Source organism: Chiloscyllium plagiosum, chromosome 17 (assembly GCF_004010195.1).
Source record: "Chiloscyllium plagiosum isolate BGI_BamShark_2017 chromosome 17, ASM401019v2, whole genome shotgun sequence".
NCBI lineage: Eukaryota > Metazoa > Chordata > Chondrichthyes > Orectolobiformes > Hemiscylliidae > Chiloscyllium > Chiloscyllium plagiosum.
In genome coordinates this window covers 11,461,010-11,477,713 of record NC_057726.1, presented here as the reverse complement: position 1 = coordinate 11,477,713, position 16,704 = coordinate 11,461,010, and the positions used below count along the sequence as shown (strand labels likewise).

Sequence of the window (16,704 nt, the reverse complement as noted above, 5' to 3'; positions counted from 1 at the left end):
GAAGTGATGGCAAACAGGGCAGTGGGGGGAGGGTGGAGGGGCGCAGAAGTCAATGAGCGTGTGACAGTGATGATGTGAGGGGTGGAATTGATGTCATGTGTGGTGCAGGAGGAATTGCGAGGGGCGCAAGTGGCTGTGGAAGCAGCCATGGTGGGTGCGGAAAGGTCATCATCGATCACCGTGGGGATGGTAGCTGCACTAGCCACACAGCTAATGGTGTTCAAGCAGTTCCAGAGGCCAGGGGAATCTACTGGAATGTTCGAAGAGTGCTGGTTATGGAGGTGGGTAGATAATAGTTTGTTGTACTTACAGTTTTTTTATGTTTGAGATGGTATTGCAATACTGTTTGCGGAGTGTATGAATTCTCCTGAGGATTCAGTAAAGGAGGGGTCCTTTGCAATTCTGAGAGAATGTGGCCCTCAGCTGAGGCAGGGCTGACTGCAGAGAGGTTAGGTATTGCTGCGAACGTGGAGCGGGGGATCTTGAAGGAGAACCATTGCTGGTGTTTTTGAATCTACAGTCTGTACTGTTTGTCCTGTTCGGATTCGAACTCTGCTGGTTAAAACCTCGCACTTTTCAAGTGCGCATCTAGAAGGAGAACACCACCACTGATAAGTTCCTCGATTCATTGGCTCTTGCACTGTCACTGGGTCAAAATCCTGGAACTTCCTCTCCAACAGCATTTTGGTGATGGGAAGGGCACCACCTGGGAGAATTCTTGTACACCAGGTTGGTTTGCACCACTGCATGCTGCCTTTGAAGCAGGTGCCGGGGTAGGAATGACAATTGAGACTGACACACACATCTTCTGGACTATGCCTTTGCAAAAGGAAGTCTGGAGACAGATGCAGTTGTTTTGTATTGAGGTTCACCTTGACGTGGCACTCTGTGCTCTCTGTTACCCAGGACGCACAGAGACAAACTTCGACTGCGCCTGGAGGACTATCAACTCAGTGAAAAACGTTCTTTGGTCTGCCCGAAACTTGTCGGTCTTCCAGAACAAGGTGGTGACTTTGGCCAAGTGTTGCAGACTGGCACATTCCAAGGTCCAGGACTACGTGCTGGAGGATGCACTAAAGTTTGGGGCAGTTACCGCCAAGGTGTGGCCTGAGGTTTTCTTGCGAAAGTTATCAGACCTGCCCTAGTGGCTCAATGCATGTAAATATAGTCTTGTAAGTGATGCCTTTGGTTGTTTGAACAGCATAAACTCAAATATTTGTTTGCTTGCTTGCTTGACACGCTACTGTACAAAACAGTACTGCATTAGTAACAATATATTCATACAAAGATATTATTTGAGTCTGTCTACGTAAACAACAGGAGCAGGACATTCAGTTCTGAAATACTGCCCTGTCATTCTAGAAGATCTTGGCAGATCTGCCCAAGGCTTCAAATTTTTCTTTTGCCCCAGCTTCTCTTAAGCCTCAGTCATCTGATATTTCAGAAATTCTAACCATCTTCTGTTTAAATAGTTCTGGTGCTTCAGCCTTGACAACACTCTGGTGTTGCCATACCATACGTCAGACCAAGATTAGCAGATTTCCCTAAAGCAATTAGTGAACCAGATGAATTTTTAAAACTGTTGACAATGGTTTCATGGTCATTGCTAGACTTTTAAATACGGTACACATTTTTACTGAATTCTATCGTCTGCTGTGGTGGGATTCAAGCCGGAGTACTCATAATATTACCTAGCTCTCTGGATTACAAGTTCAGTGACAACACCACTAAGGTCATGTAAAGGCTAGAGGCAAAGCAGTTTCCACTTGGCTGGTTCACCACTTTAACCTTTTGAGTGATGGCTCTTTAAAGCTAGACTTCTCTGCATCTCCAGGAGTCATGTTGTGAATTGGACATCAATAGAACTAGGATTGGGAGCCACTGCTGGTACTATAGGCTGGCCAAGTTAGAGAGAGCTTGGGCAGTGTGGGGTGGGGTTGCAGATATTTTGGAGGTGCAATGGGGATGGAGAGAGTGTGGATGCAGAGACCCCCAAATGCCACCAACATGGCTGCTGGCACTTACTCCCATGACCCCGCCTCCCCCCAACTAACCGGCCAGCTGCCCACAGGGTTAAATCTGCCAGGCTCTAAGTCAAGCATAGGCCTCTCCCAATTGTCCTTTACATTGGATTGGCAGACCTTTAACAGGCCCTAACTGCTCTCTTTAAAAATGGACCTCAACTGGGTCACAGGAGGACAACCTGCCTGACATCAAACCTACTCTCCCTCCCATGTCACTCAAAATCACAGTAGGGGGCATGGTGCAGCCTAATGGCCGATTTCTAACTACCTCACGCCACCCCCCACATCCCCTTTTTTTTTTCCTGAACTGTTGAGTTTTCCACATTTTCTAACGGAACAGGAATGGAGGTGTCTGGAACATTTTTGGTTATGCCTTTTCTTCCTTAAAGCAGGAGGGGTAAGACCTTGATACTCTTCATCATTTGGCAAAACTCCCACTCCTAAAGCCTTTGAGAAATTATTGTTTGTTTCTCCCACAGCCCCTCATCATTTAGAGATTCTCATCATTTAAAACTATTGATCTATTTTTAAAGTCAAAAAATGTTGGCCTTCTGAAGTCATTTGCTATGAGCAAAAATTCAACATTCAATGGCATGGCCGGTTTGGTGTTAGGCTAGGTGATATAGCTCTTCACATACTTCAAAACAAACTTGAGCCAGTCAAATTGGAAAGCTGACAAGTCTAAGACAGCTCCATAAAGTAGCAAATGTTCTTGGTAGTCGGAGAGAAAAGGAAGAAAAACCAAACAAATAGACACACAGACATTAAACAATGAACAATTAGCAGCACGTTTGTATGGAAAGTCACAGAATTGTAAAAAGATACATCCAGCACAGAGGCCTTACACCAATTCTTTGAAAGAAAAACACATCCAGAAGGCCTATGGACCCAAGTTGACTTGTGCAATTTCTATTTGAAGGACGTATAAAATTCCCTTTTGAAAGTTACTCCTAAATCTGCTTCCTCCAGGACCTTGGTGGGCAGGGCAGTTAAAGGCCTAATAACTGGGGCTTGGGAGAAATCCAAGGGGCTCATTTTCCTCAGGTTAAAATGGTCAAAAGCTGGAATTCCTAACTAGCGATTTCTGTCCCTGACTCTGGAGGCTTCAACAACCAAACCTTGCAGGTAACCCTTTCGTGAATCGTAATAGCTCATTGCTCAAAACAATTTCTCATTTCACCGCAGGTTCTTTCCCAATTATTTTGAATTGATGGCTCTAGTCAAACTTTCTGGCAATGGAATCAATTTTATCAAAATACTCTATCAAATGGTTGCAAATATTTCTATTAAATCACCACATGCCTTTCTCTTCTCCAAGAGAACATCTCAGCAACTCCAGTCAGACAACAGAGTCACAGAGTAGCAATAATGTGGACAGAAGCTATTTGGTCAATCAGGTCTGTTCTGGCTAGGCGTGAGGACAGAACTCAAGCTGCGGTGTTTCTCTTGACTCAGACTTTTGGCCCAAGTGCATTGCCAGCTAAGAGCGTTGGGGCTCTGTCCCTGGCCACAACTGCTCAACTGGTCCCCAATCTGCATTTTCCAAACTCTCTTTAGATTATCAGATTCTTGTTTGAAATTCACAATAGACTCACAATAGAGGATGGAAGAACATAGCAGGCCAGACAGCATCAGGGGAGTTGGAGAGGTCAACATTTCAGGACTCCAGCCCTGAAGAAGGGTTACATCTGAAATGTCAACTTCTCCACCTCCTGTTGCTGCCTGGTCTGCTCTGTTCTTCCAGCCTCCTACCTGTCTATTTTGGATTCCAGCATCTGTAGTTTTTTGTCTCCAACATTAAGGCAGGGCATTTCAGATTCTAACCACCCACCACGTTTCAGTGTTTTTTCTCAAACTACCTTTGGTCATTTTGTCAAGCACATTGAATACGCTCAGGTTCTCAAATCTTTCCACCAACGGTTTCTGGTACCTATGTTGTTAGATCACTCATGTTTTTGAGCATGTCAATCAAATATCAACTACCTCTTTTTCCATGAAGCAAGCAGCTCGAGCCAATCAATCCATGTAACTGGAGTCATTTAACCAATTAACAAAACCGTTCTGGCCCTCCTTCCCTCCTATGACTTCACATGTTTCCTGAAATGCAGTGTCTAATTCTGAGCACAATACTCCAAGTGGGTCCATACCAATGTTTTGTAAAGGTGTATGACAAGTTCCTCGCTTTGGATGTATTATTTTTATTTGTAAAGCAGAGTATCCTGTGTTTGTCTCAACCTAACCTGCCCTCAGCTATTTGCGCATCTGTTGGTTCATTCAGCTTGCTGGAACAGCTGGTTCGTGAAGCCAAGTGTTGGTTCAATTCCTGCAACAGTTGTTGTTACTATGAAGGACTCTCCTTCTCAACTTCTCCCCTTGCCTGACACACAGGTTAAACCACCAGCACCAGGCTGGAACCCTAACCCTATCGTGGTCCTCTGCAACTACATAACTGTGTAACCAGATCCCTCAGCTCCTCCACACCCCACCTTTAGAATTTTATCCTTTATTAAATGTTTTATCATCTTCTTTTTCTATCAAAATGCATCACTCCACATCTGCACAAAACTTCATCTGCTAATTTTTGTCATCTTGAAGAGAACCACTTTGCTCCTCAGTTTATAATTCTTTTAAGTTTCAAGTCATTTGCAAATTTTGAGATGGACTCGCAAGTTAAGATGATTCACAGAAGTTTGATATGATACAATGCCAACAGTTATCCCATTAGTATCATCCCTCAAGCCAAAGACTGAATGAGAGTGTCACTTGTCTCTATTTCCTTCCACTCAGCCAATTTCATATTTATGCTAAGTTTAAAGTCCCTCTTCTCTGGTGTCGTTAACAATATTCTTTTCAAGGCCTTGACATCCTAAAAAGTGCATTAACAAAATCTGAACCCAATCACCTAACTGGGGGTCAACCAGTGATTCTTAAGATATTTTGTATAGCTTCCTGGTTTTGTTTATATGCTGAGTCGCTGTTTCTAGAGAAAAAAAAACAAGGATCCGGTCATTGATTAGCCTTAACTTGACCTCCCACCTGTGAACAAAACAAAAGGCGATCACATTCAAGTAGAAGATGTGAACTGAATCAGTAACTTTTTTAAAGTCACTATCAAACTGAAACATTGGACATCAATTTGAGAACAATGGAGGATGCCCAATACAAAACACAAAGGGTTATTTCTTACCGGTCCATAATAAGGCCATGAGGAATGAAAACTCTTTCCAGGTCATCTATGTAGTGTTTAGGGATACAAAACATCTCAGGATCGTAACCACTTTCATTGTCACTGATCTGCAGAAAAATCACAAAAGATAAATTAATTCCAGATTTATTCTAATGTGCCAATTAGAAACCTGATGCTGCAGAAGGTGCTCATTACATTTGCAATGCTTGGGTACTTGCATGGCAACGCAACTCAAAATCCATCCTAAGGCCCATATTTGATGCATAAGTGCTATTCCTCTCCTCCTAGCACATATTTCCAGCGCTTTCCATTTTTATCACTACCTGCTCACGACATGTGGTCATGTTCAAAAATGGTCAATCGTACCAATCTTACATCTTTGAATAGGAGCACGCTTTCTCCCAATATCCAGCAAAGGTCTGTTAGCGAGTTTTGAGAAGACTTGTAGCTCAGGTTGAGGTTCTGGATGTAGATTTGCTCGCTGAGCTGGAAGGTTCGTTTTCAGACATTTCGTCACCAACAAGAGTCTGTGGCCAGAAGCCGGAAAGTCCCTGTTCCTGGTGTTGAGCAAGTGTCCAGGAGGACATACCTGTAGTTACATTAATGTCTGAATCTAGTTGTTCAATTTTGTACATCATGTCAATGCCAAAGTTCTGAAATGTTCTGGTTCTGCATTAACAAACATGTTATGACAAAGGAATGCTGTCTGCTAACTGTACGGTCAGAAGCCACAGTAAGAGAACCACAACCGACTGGAATTCAATTTTGCCTTCGGGGAAGGACATATTAAATCCTAATAACAACCTTTGAATGGAGAAAAAAAAACACAATCACTAAATGTTTCTATGGCATTCATAATGCTTCAATTACAGTGTACTGCGCTCACTAATTTATAATGCTTGCTTTGCCAAACTATCCCTTGTCCTATTAACAGTGAGTATGGAATAAACATCCACTTTCAATCGAATCCCTACAGTGTGGAAACGGGCCATTTGGCCCTTCAAGTCCACACCGAATCTCCGAAGAGTAACCTACCTAGATCCATTCTCTTACCCTATTATTCTACATTTACCCCTGACTAATGCACCTCACCTACACATCCCTGAAAACTATGGGTAACTTAGCATTTTATAATATAACATTCCTGTTCAATAAAAGGCCCTGAATGAATTAGCTTCAGGTATACATCAGAAACCCTTAGCGTACGTAAGCCATGCAGTGTCAGGTAACTAATCTTACTCAGTGGCCATCAGAAATAAGATGCTGCAGAAGGTCATTTAGGTTTGAGGTAAAGACACATTGTTGGAGGAGGTTAGAGCAGAATTAGCTAATAAAAAAGACGTTTTCACTTTGGTTTCTGCTTCAATGATACAATGACAGACTTTAAATGATAACTACTACCCTAATTAATTTCCTACTATTTTATGGAATAATGCTTAACTTTTAAACTCTCATTTCTCTTACTTGGTATCTAAATTTTAGAGAACTAGGTGATTTTTGTACCTAAGATGGCATCATGTGTGGCAACATTATACACTTTTCACTACACTCTGTACTTGAGTACACGTGATAATAAAGTCTAAGTCTATTCAACACATTTGTCTTAAGAGAAAATGTGATAATGACCAGATATTATGAAAAATTGATTGATGGATAAATTCCCAGTGGTTCTTTCAAATTGTGCCAGGAGCGCATCCACTTAAAAGCAGGATAATGGGGGCTTTTGTTTCATCTGAAAATGAGAATCTCAATTCTCTCAGAACAGCACTGGAATATTAGCCTTGTGTTGTTTTGTGCGCTCAAACCCTAGAGTGGGACTTGACCTGGTGGCTAAAGGCAGAGTGCTACTAACTAAACCACAGGCAAGTGCCTATATCGTAGTTTATTTTTAAAAACATTGTGCTCCATGTTTATTCTAAACTTTTCAGCTCTCAGATCAACCAACCAGACTATCTTTTCTGGTACTATGGATCCTACTTCCCCACGTATTTTCAAAATAAATCAACTTTGAACTACATTCCTATTCCACCTTTAACACTGCTGTAATGGGAGAACAAAACAAGTCAGAGTGTTTGAACAGGGTAGGTTAAAGACATGTGAAGTCACTCAACATCACCCTGACATCCAACCATCGTCACTGGTGGCTTCAGTCCTCAAAAACAATTTACACCTGGGAAAAATAATTCACTCACATTGAGTATAATGTCTGAAGCAAGATTATAAAGAAAAATCTATTGCTTGAATAGGTGTTGTGACAAATGTTGTGTGTTACTGGGAAAGCACAGCAGGTCAGGCATCATCCAAGGAGCAGGCTCACTCCTGAAGGGCTCCGGCCCAAAACATTGATTTTCCTGCTCCTTGGATGATGCCTGACCTGCTGTGTTTTTCCAGCAACACACAACTCTGATCTCTAGCATCTGCAGACCTCACTGTCTCCTAGGTGTTGTGACAATCACCACCCTGGGAAATCCCAATGTGATTAAGTTTTGAAGACATCTTTCTAAAATGGGAGTTTTCAAAGTTGAGGAAGTCTTGGGAGAGACTCACTCCAAGGTGTGTTCAATGGAGCAATAGTGCTACTCTACAGAATATTCCTAGTTCATTCTGCAGAGGTGCAGTTACAATGCAATGCATTACTCTCTAATAAGTCAGTCAGTCAGTCAGTCAGTCAGTCAGTCAGTCAGTCAGTCAGTCAGTCAGTCAGTCAGTCAGATCAACAGTATTAGCCTCCTTAAATGGATGGTTTACAAGCCCTACCTCAGTCTTTTATGTGGACGCATGGAGGACATTGCCAGCATTCTCTATGGATCAATAATCAAATTGTTAGTTTGAGCAACTGCCTCATCTATCTCACTGGTGGGAAAGCCTCAACACCATTTCTGGTGATTTATTGGCATTTTAGTCACAATTGGGTAACTGCTTTTTGTGTTGGTATTAAAAAAAAAAGAGCAGAACTTTCTAGTGGTTTTGAGATTTGGAACTATTCAACACTGAATGAGCCCATGTGAATGGGATCCCTGGGAGTAGCTAAATAGAAGTTCTTGGATAGTCTTGAAGAATTGTTTTTTTTCTAATTCACTCATGGGATGTCAGCTCCACTGGCTGGCCAGCATTTATTAGACATCCCTAGTTTCTCTTGAGTAGGTAGGGAGCTGCTTTCTTGAACCACTGCTGTTCACTTGCTCCAGGTAGACCAATGTTGTCATTCCAGAAGGAATCCCAGTGACACTGAGGAACAGTAAGATATTTCCAAGTCAGGATTCTGACATGTCCTATCCACCTCAGCGTTTGTACCTGTGTTTTGAGCGATCTTCATATTTCTTTTTGTCTTATTTGATTTCACAACACTTTTCTAAAGCCAGCACTGAGAATGTTATGCTGGGGCCGATATAGCATCCCTAAGTTGGCCAAGCTTTAGTACCATAGAGGAATGGCAGGGCAGGAGAAGGGGGAGGACTGCTCAGTAGAAGTTATCATAATTGCTGAAAGCTCAAGTACATATAACACAGGTGGAACTGGCATACTGAAGAGGTACACCAGTTAATCGAAAAAAGATAGTCTGAAAAAAAGAAAGAATTTTTCCAACACTCCCCCATATCAAATGAAAGCATGAGACTGGATACATTTGTCATGCTTTGGCAAAGGATTCTGATCTTTCTGGTGCTCTGGGACAGTTCCATGTGCTTTTAGCCTTTGCAGAATATGTTAACTATCTGATGTCATTCTTCTTCACAGCAAGCAACTTGTGCATGATGAGAACATTGTAGTTCTATTACAGAGGTGTTTGCTGCCTTAGTTTTGGCCTTTACCTGTTGTGGTAATAACCTTAATCAGGTAATGGTAAGTTCCCACTACTAAATTACAGGTAAGTAGTGAGGACAGCAGATGCCAGAGATCAGAGTCGAGGGTGTGGTGCTGGAAAAGCACAGTGGGTCATACAGCATCCAAGGAGCAGGAGAATTGATGTTGTTTCGGGCATAAGCCCTTCATTAGGATCCCTAGTGAAGGGCTTATGCCCAAAATGTTAATTCTCCTGCTCCTTGGATGCTGCCTGATCTGCTGTGCTTTTCCAAGCTATCACACTCTCAATACTAAGTTACAGCATTGCTGCTATAAAGCGTTTGAACCCTGGTTTGAAAAAGTCGGGCTCTGGATGATCCAGTGGCTCAGTGGTTATCACTGCTGCCTCACAGCACCAGGGACCCGGGTTTGATTCCAGCCTGGGGTGACTGCCTGTGTGGGGTTTGCACATTCTCCCAGTGTCTGCGTGGGTTTCCTCCGGGTGCTCCAGTTTCCTCTCTCAATCCAAACATGTGCAGGTTAGATGAATCGGCCATGCTAAATTGCCCGTAGTGTTAAGGGATGTGTAGGTTAGGTCCATTAATCAGGGGTAAATAGGAAAGGGGAATGAGTCTGGATGGGTTACTCTGAGGGTCAGTGTGGACTTGTTGGGCCAAAAGGGCCAGTTTCCACACTGTAGGGATTCTATGATTGTGTACAATTATTTACGTAGCATGCAGGAAGGATGGTATTTGTAAACTTAGTTGGTCATCTGTAAATTCCAAGCAGCAGCTTGATTTACTGAGTCAAAATCATTTGAGCTGGATGAGTGCAATTTCCAAAAGGATGTTTGGTTCTCTGCACATTCCCTGAAGTTGTCGTACAATGAGGATCATGTCAGTTGCCCGTCTAATGGGGCAGAAACCACACTGGGAGTGTGCAATTGGTAAGTGGCTATTAACAAGTAACCTATTGTAGACTTTGCCAGCAGTTAAGGGCAATACTATGAATTGCAGCAATCACATGGCAATTTACCTCATTCTTTAAATTGTGATTGTGACCACATCTCCAAGGGTACGTCAGAGTGGGGTTGGAGGTTCAGTTTGCTCAGTTGGCAAGATACAGTGTGGTGTAGGCTGATGCCAACAATGTGGGTTCAATCCCTATCAGATCATGGAAGTCTGCTTCCTTGCCTTATCCCTCACTTGTACAATGGTGCCTCCCATGCTATCAGCAACCAATTGTTACTCGAGTGAAGAGAGATGCCCATGAATCTTTCTGGACTGCGGCTAATTACTGAAGGCATATTGAAGAAACTCCAATTTGCCAACATTTTACAAGTACAGCATGGATCCAAGGTTTCATCAATTCTCCAAAAGCAACAATCTTCATATGGGGCTGTCAAAATCATAAGAGTTAGTTTTTTCCATGATTGCAGTTATAAAATTTGCTGATCTTTGGATCATGGCACACTGTGGGACATTGCCCCAGCATGTTCATTCCACTATACAGTATTTCTATAAAATGCACTTTTAAGAGGGAGTTGAGACAGCTTTTGTCCTGAAGATAGATGTACAATGTTGGATCTTTAGTATTGGCCTGCACGTTAAAAGCCCAGAGATTTCTTGTTAGTATCATGCATGTTAGTCAGGAGTTTAACTTCCTCAGCCTTCTCTGCCCACCATTTGTCAAATTTGAAACTTCAGCTGTGGCTGCTATTGCGTTTGGAAGGCTGTCTGTGTACAATTATGTGTCCAACTATTTGTATCACTTTAACAAAACAATCTTGTGACTTTGTCATGTGTCAGAGGATTTCTTGCCAAATAAGATGACAACTGAAAAATCACTGCAATCTATTTTGGATATTGATGATTTGAGGAAGCATCCCTGAACTAACTGATTTGATTTCAAAATTCCTTGGCGTTTTTTGTTTGATAGAAGCAGAGAAAGTTTAATGTCTCTGGCTGGTCACAGCTGTTGGATCACCTCCAGGAGAAAATGAGGTCTGCAGATGCTCGAGATCAGAGTGGAGAGTGCGATGCTGGAAAAGCATAGCAGGTCAGGCAGCCTTCGAGGAGCAGGAGAATCGACGTTTCGGGCATAAGACCTTGAGACCACCTCCAGCATCAATTCTGAAACAATGATTTGGCTGTCCATCCAACAGTCATTAGCCATAAGCATAGCACATATAATCCCCAATCTTCTCTGTCCAGTATGTCAAGATATCTCAAAACATGTTTTGTTGCCAATAAAGTGCATTCGCGATGACAAGATCAAGCCCAAGATACAGGGAAAGGTGGCGCCCACCACTGGAATTGGACATTGCAACTCCATGTCTTGCTTTCCTGCATGCACTTAAACTAAGGGACTGGTTTTCCTCTACCCACACAGTGAAGTCACCAAGTCCAAACTTTGACTGGATGGTATCAATGCCAAAGTTGCATCTAATTTAGAATAATTGAGCTTTCTTTCACTTTGCCTTTGGAGTTCAAGGTGGGGGAACAAGTACAGATGCAGGTGACAGTTAGATTATCCTTTAGGCTTAAAATAGAGAGAGTGTTGCAAGGCCAGTCACTGAACCCAGTTAGAGGTTCATGGAGTCTCTTACAGGTTTGTTTTAAATAGCAAAGCTAACTCCATGAAACTTACCACCTCCTTAAGGTTTCACATTCCAGAAAAACAAACCTTCATGTTCTTTAACATGTCCTTAATCTGCTCGCTAATGGTGGCTATGTCAAGAGTATTGAACCTCGCAGTTATTGTTACTGTTCATTCCTCAAGTCATTCAGAGATATCCATTCATGACCAGATATTTCAAGATTTAACTTGTTTGTTTAAGAGTCCTGACTGCAGCTCTTGCAGGTGCTGTTTCCCAGTCAGACTTGGACATAGGCACATCATCTTTATAGCAACTTTTTAACTCCTTTCTATTATGGGGCGAGTGGAACTAATTCAGAAGAGAGTTGCTACAACATAGCCTCAAATCCTTGACCAAGGTTAATGGGTTAAAGAATTCGTCTTGAAAACTGGAGACAGAGTTCAAGTCCCAGCAATGCACTTTTTTTTTTTTTTGAGGTCAGCTAACTTGAGCAGTACAGTGCCAAACTTTTCATCTGTAGGTTTGAACTCCAGAGTTTCGATGCTTGTCATACAATCCCTTAAAATAAAATGGACAAACCCTTCAACAAAACAACAAAAAAAAAAAGAGAATTTGACTGGTTACTGCTTCCACCATCAATGCACAATAGCAACAAGGTGTACCATCAACATGATGCACTTCAGAAATGTACTGAGGCTCTTTAGGTAGAATCTCCCAAACGCACAACCAAAATTATCTACAAAGACAAGAGCAGCCATAACATGGGAACACCCGTTGCCCACAAATTCTCCTCCAAACCACACATCATACAGATTTAGAATTATATGATTGTTCCTTTACTGTCACTGTGACAAATTCCTGAACTCCCTCCCACTGTGGATTGCCTTTACACCAGTGACAACAGTGGCTTAAGAGGTAGTCAACATCCCCTGAAGAACATTGAAGATGGATAATAAATGCTGGTCTAACACATTACATCCACATTCCAGGATTAAACAATAAAAAAAAGGTCCAGCTTATATCTGCAGCTGTAATCACTTAGAATCATAGAATCCTTGCAGTGCAGATGGAGGCCATTTGGCCCATAGAGTCTGCACCAACCCTTTGGAGAGCAATAAAATGGCAACTAGGTTGTGATCCTCTGGTTGTCCATTTTCCATTGCAAGGACATCTTCCCCCTGAAATACCAAGATGACAGATATTGACACTGATAATTGCCAGGGGAGAAAGTGAGGGCTGTAGATGCTGGAGATCAGAGCTGAAAATGTGTTGCTGGAAAAGCGCAGCAGGTCAGGCAGCATCCAAGGAACAGGAGAATCGATATTTCGGGCATAAGCCCTTCTTCAGAAACATCGATTCTCCTGCTCCTTGGATGCTGCCTGACCTGCTGCGCTTTTCCAGCAACACATTTTCAGCTCTGATAATTGCCAGACAGTTGATGACTTCTGGGGTGCTGAATGTTAAAGGGCCATTAGAAGTGGCAAGCTGAAGTGAAAAGCACAGCTGGCCAGGAGGATTCAGAAAACAGAAGTGTATTGGGCCATGCACCTTCTCAACATGCCATCCTCCTCAGCACTGAAACACAAACCTGGAAGCAGTGATCCAGAGACCCAGGAAATGTTCTGGGGACTTGGGTTCGAATCTGCCACAGTAGAATGTGGAATTTGAATACAATAAAAACCAAGATCTCAAATGAAGACCATAAATCCATTGTCAATTATTCACTTGTGCTCTTCAAGGAAGGAAATTGCTATCCTTATGCGGTCTGGCCTATATTTGACTCCAGACACACAGCGTAAATTGGTTCTTGCCCTCATCCCATAAATGATGAAAAGAAGGTAGGCCATATGGGCTTTGATCTTGCTCAGCCGATCAATGATTATGGTTGATTCTTTATTTCAACATTACATTCCCACTTTCTCAACAGACTCATTGAAGCTTTTAATATATAATAAAAACCTCTTTTCTTGAACATATTCTCTGACCTGGCCTTCATTGCCTTCTGCGGTAACAAACTCCACAGGTTGACCACCCTCTGGATGCAGAGACACAAAGACAGTTATGGCAGTGATGGATTCCTAAGTCACACTAGATGAACTTAACTCAGTTAGCAGAAACCACCATCTCACAAGATAGAAGCCTATCAAAACTAAATTGTCTACACACAAGTTTGGTTGTACAGGACTGGAGCATTTCTAAAAAAAAATTAACTTATTGATGAAGCTGTTCATCTTGCTCTCATCAATTTTCAAGAGTACCATTTGTTTTGCAAACAGAAGGAACTTGTATACACAGTATAACTATGTCAACTTAAACTAGATGACAGTCAGCTTTTCTTGGTACATTTCTTGTGGCAGTGCTCTGATCAGAGTCAACCTGCCTGGTTTAAAATTTAAACAATGTCTGACTGTCAGTCACTATTAATGGGCCCTTTGAGTTTGCTCCGCCAATCAATAGAATCATGGCTGATTCTTTATCAACTCCACATTCGCCAATGCAACTTCACCACAGTACACTTGCCATCCAACCAGCACTCATTACATACTGCATAAAACTATTTTTTTTCCTGGATTTGATTAATTCATGAATTGACCAGATGATTTTAAAATGAATAGCTTTAACAAAGTGTCTTTTTCCCATCAATTATTTGGTGAATTGATTAATTTTAATCCAGAAGACCACAGATTTTTGTGATAAATGGATGATCATCAGTAGGGTTTGGGATCGGGATCTGATTGAGTTGTACTTCTGTTTATTTCTTGGTTCATTCAGTTATCTCCCCCTGAAGATATCTTGATATACATGATCATATTCTGACTTGCAGTGAGCAAAGATTATGGTGTTGTCAATTTGGGCTCTCAAAGAGGAGAGGGCCAAACGTGAATGGGAAGAGGCCTGAATTCTCACATGTCAACTCAACATTATCCAGAGATCCCTCATAACAACACAAAATACATCTCAGCTGAGAAGTAGGAAAACTGGAGTTAATATGTCAGGGTACCTTAAATCAATGGTCATTCCAGTATGCTTTCAATCACAATAAAAAAGAAATGCTGCTTAAGGGAAAAGTACACATTGTTCTATTGGTCCTGATGAGATATTACAACAACTACATGGCAGCATGGTGGCAGAGTGGTTAGCTGCCTCACTGCATCATGGAACAGGGTTTGATTCCAGCCATGTCTGACTGTAGAGTTTACACATTCTCCCAGTGTCTGCGCTAGTTTCTTCCGGGTGCTCCAGTTTCCTCCCACTGTCCAAAGAGGTGTGGTTTGGCCATGGGAAATTGTCCTGTAGTGTCCAGGCTTAGGTGGATTGGCCATGGAAAAGGAAGGGTTACAGGAGGGTAGGGTGGGGTTGCTAATGAATAGGTTTCTCTTTGGAGGGCTGGTGCACAAATGGGCCAAATGGCCTCATTCTACACCATTGGGATTCAATGATTTGTCTCATAAAAGCAGCTAGGTCTGATTTTAGGGCTCAGACACCTAGTTCTAAAGTTACCTAAAGAATGTAGATGCTTGTAATTATAGAATCCCTACAGTATGGAAACAGGCCCTTCGGCCCAACAAGTCCACAATGACCCTCTGAAGAGTAACCCACCAAGACCTATTCCCTCACCTTAGTATACTATGTTTACCCCTGACGATTGCACCTAACCTACACATCCCGGAACACTATGGACAATTTAGCATGGCCAATTCACCTAACCTGCATGTTTGGATTGTGGGATTGTCAGACACAGGGAAAACATGCATACTCTAAACAGACAGTTGCCAGAGACCCTGGCACTGTGAGGCAGCATTGCTAACCACTGAGCCATCATGCTCAACTAAGACCGTTCAACATTGTAAAGTCAAACATGCTCCTTTGATGTTGTCAATTATTACTGCAGGGAAACTTGCCTTCAGGAGAAGTTCCCAACTATTTTTAAATGTAAGTCCACGTCTGACTCATTCTACAGTGAGGCAAATTGCACCATGTTGCCCTAAATCACTAAGGGCATGAAAAGGTAATTTACCAAGTGGAGTCAAACCTACTAATAAAATCACACTCAATATTCGGTGCTGTGACCGTGAAACCAGTGTTGGATTCTCCCGCCCCCTCCAAGAAATTATGAACAGGAGGGAAAGGGAAAACTGAAACTTTGTACTTTTTAAAACACACACACTTAAAACGTGAAAATTCAAAATGCATTTGCACACCACGCATAATTGGCAATTTAACAGGTTGGCGAACCAGTCGTGGAATAATGTTTTCGCAAATATTAAGAATGTCGCTCAACACTATACCAAAAGACCATTCGGGAAAAATGAAAAGACAGAAGGAATACCGACCATGTGCGATTCAAATAAATTCTCAATACAGAAACTGAACACTGCAGTGTCGGCACATTGTAAAAAAAACAACTGTATCATACAAACACACACACTCAATGGCAGTGCAAACAGTCAAAGCTGTACGAATGCTGTTGAAGATGAACCGACCAGAAGCAAACAAGCTGGTTGATGCAGAAGCACTGCGCAAATTGAGAAAAGATGCTTACCAGCAGCCCTGAAGCCATTGTAAAGATATGTTGTTGTTGTTTTTGTCGTTGCTGCTGCTTGCAAATGCCCAAGGTTGACCGGCTGTTGAATTTGGAACAGCAGCGTCAGCTGTAGCCTTTCCTGCTCTGACCTATGGGGAGGAAGAGGATGAAAAAGCTGAGCGGCTGCAGTGCCGTCACTGCGGTTGGGCAAGTGGTGGGGATACCCGCTGACGTCACTGCAGCCCGATGGTTACTTTCAGCCGCACCTGTGCACTCCCGTCACCTGTCAATCACAACGTCTCCGCGGCAACGCTGGCCGCATCAGATTCTATCCCCAGTCACCAGCCCCATACACCTGTCAATCACTGTTCCAATCTCCCCTCACTCCCACAACTACTCACCCCCCACCTGCCAATCACTGTTCCAATCTCCCCTCACTCCCACACCTACTCACCCCCACCTGCCAATCAATGTTCCAATCTCCCCTCACTCCCACAACTACTCGGAGGAGAAAGTGAGGTCTGCAGATGCTGGAGATCAAAGTTGAAACTTTATTGCTGGAACAGCACAGCAGGTCAGGCAGCATCCA

At 42.6% G+C, this 16,704-nt stretch overlaps 1 protein-coding gene across 3 annotated transcripts in view; it reads right to left on the bottom strand.

Annotated features, from left to right (window-relative positions):
• LOC122558221 (hypoxanthine-guanine phosphoribosyltransferase-like) overlaps positions 1 to 16,340 on the bottom strand; it is a 90,610-nt gene extending 74,270 nt beyond the window's left edge. The window contains exons 1-2 of one of the 3 annotated variants that reach the window (XM_043706553.1): positions 16,134 to 16,340; positions 5,212 to 5,318 (exon numbers count right to left, since the gene is read on the bottom strand). In XM_043706553.1, the coding sequence (XP_043562488.1) occupies positions 5,212 to 5,318; positions 16,134 to 16,151 (125 nt within the window). In that variant the 5' untranslated portion in view covers positions 16,152 to 16,340. The remainder of the gene's footprint in view (positions 1 to 5,211; positions 5,319 to 16,133) is intronic. The other 2 variants (XM_043706555.1, XM_043706554.1) reach the window with 2 other exon arrangements.
• Positions 16,341 to 16,704: the final 364 nt, after the last annotated feature.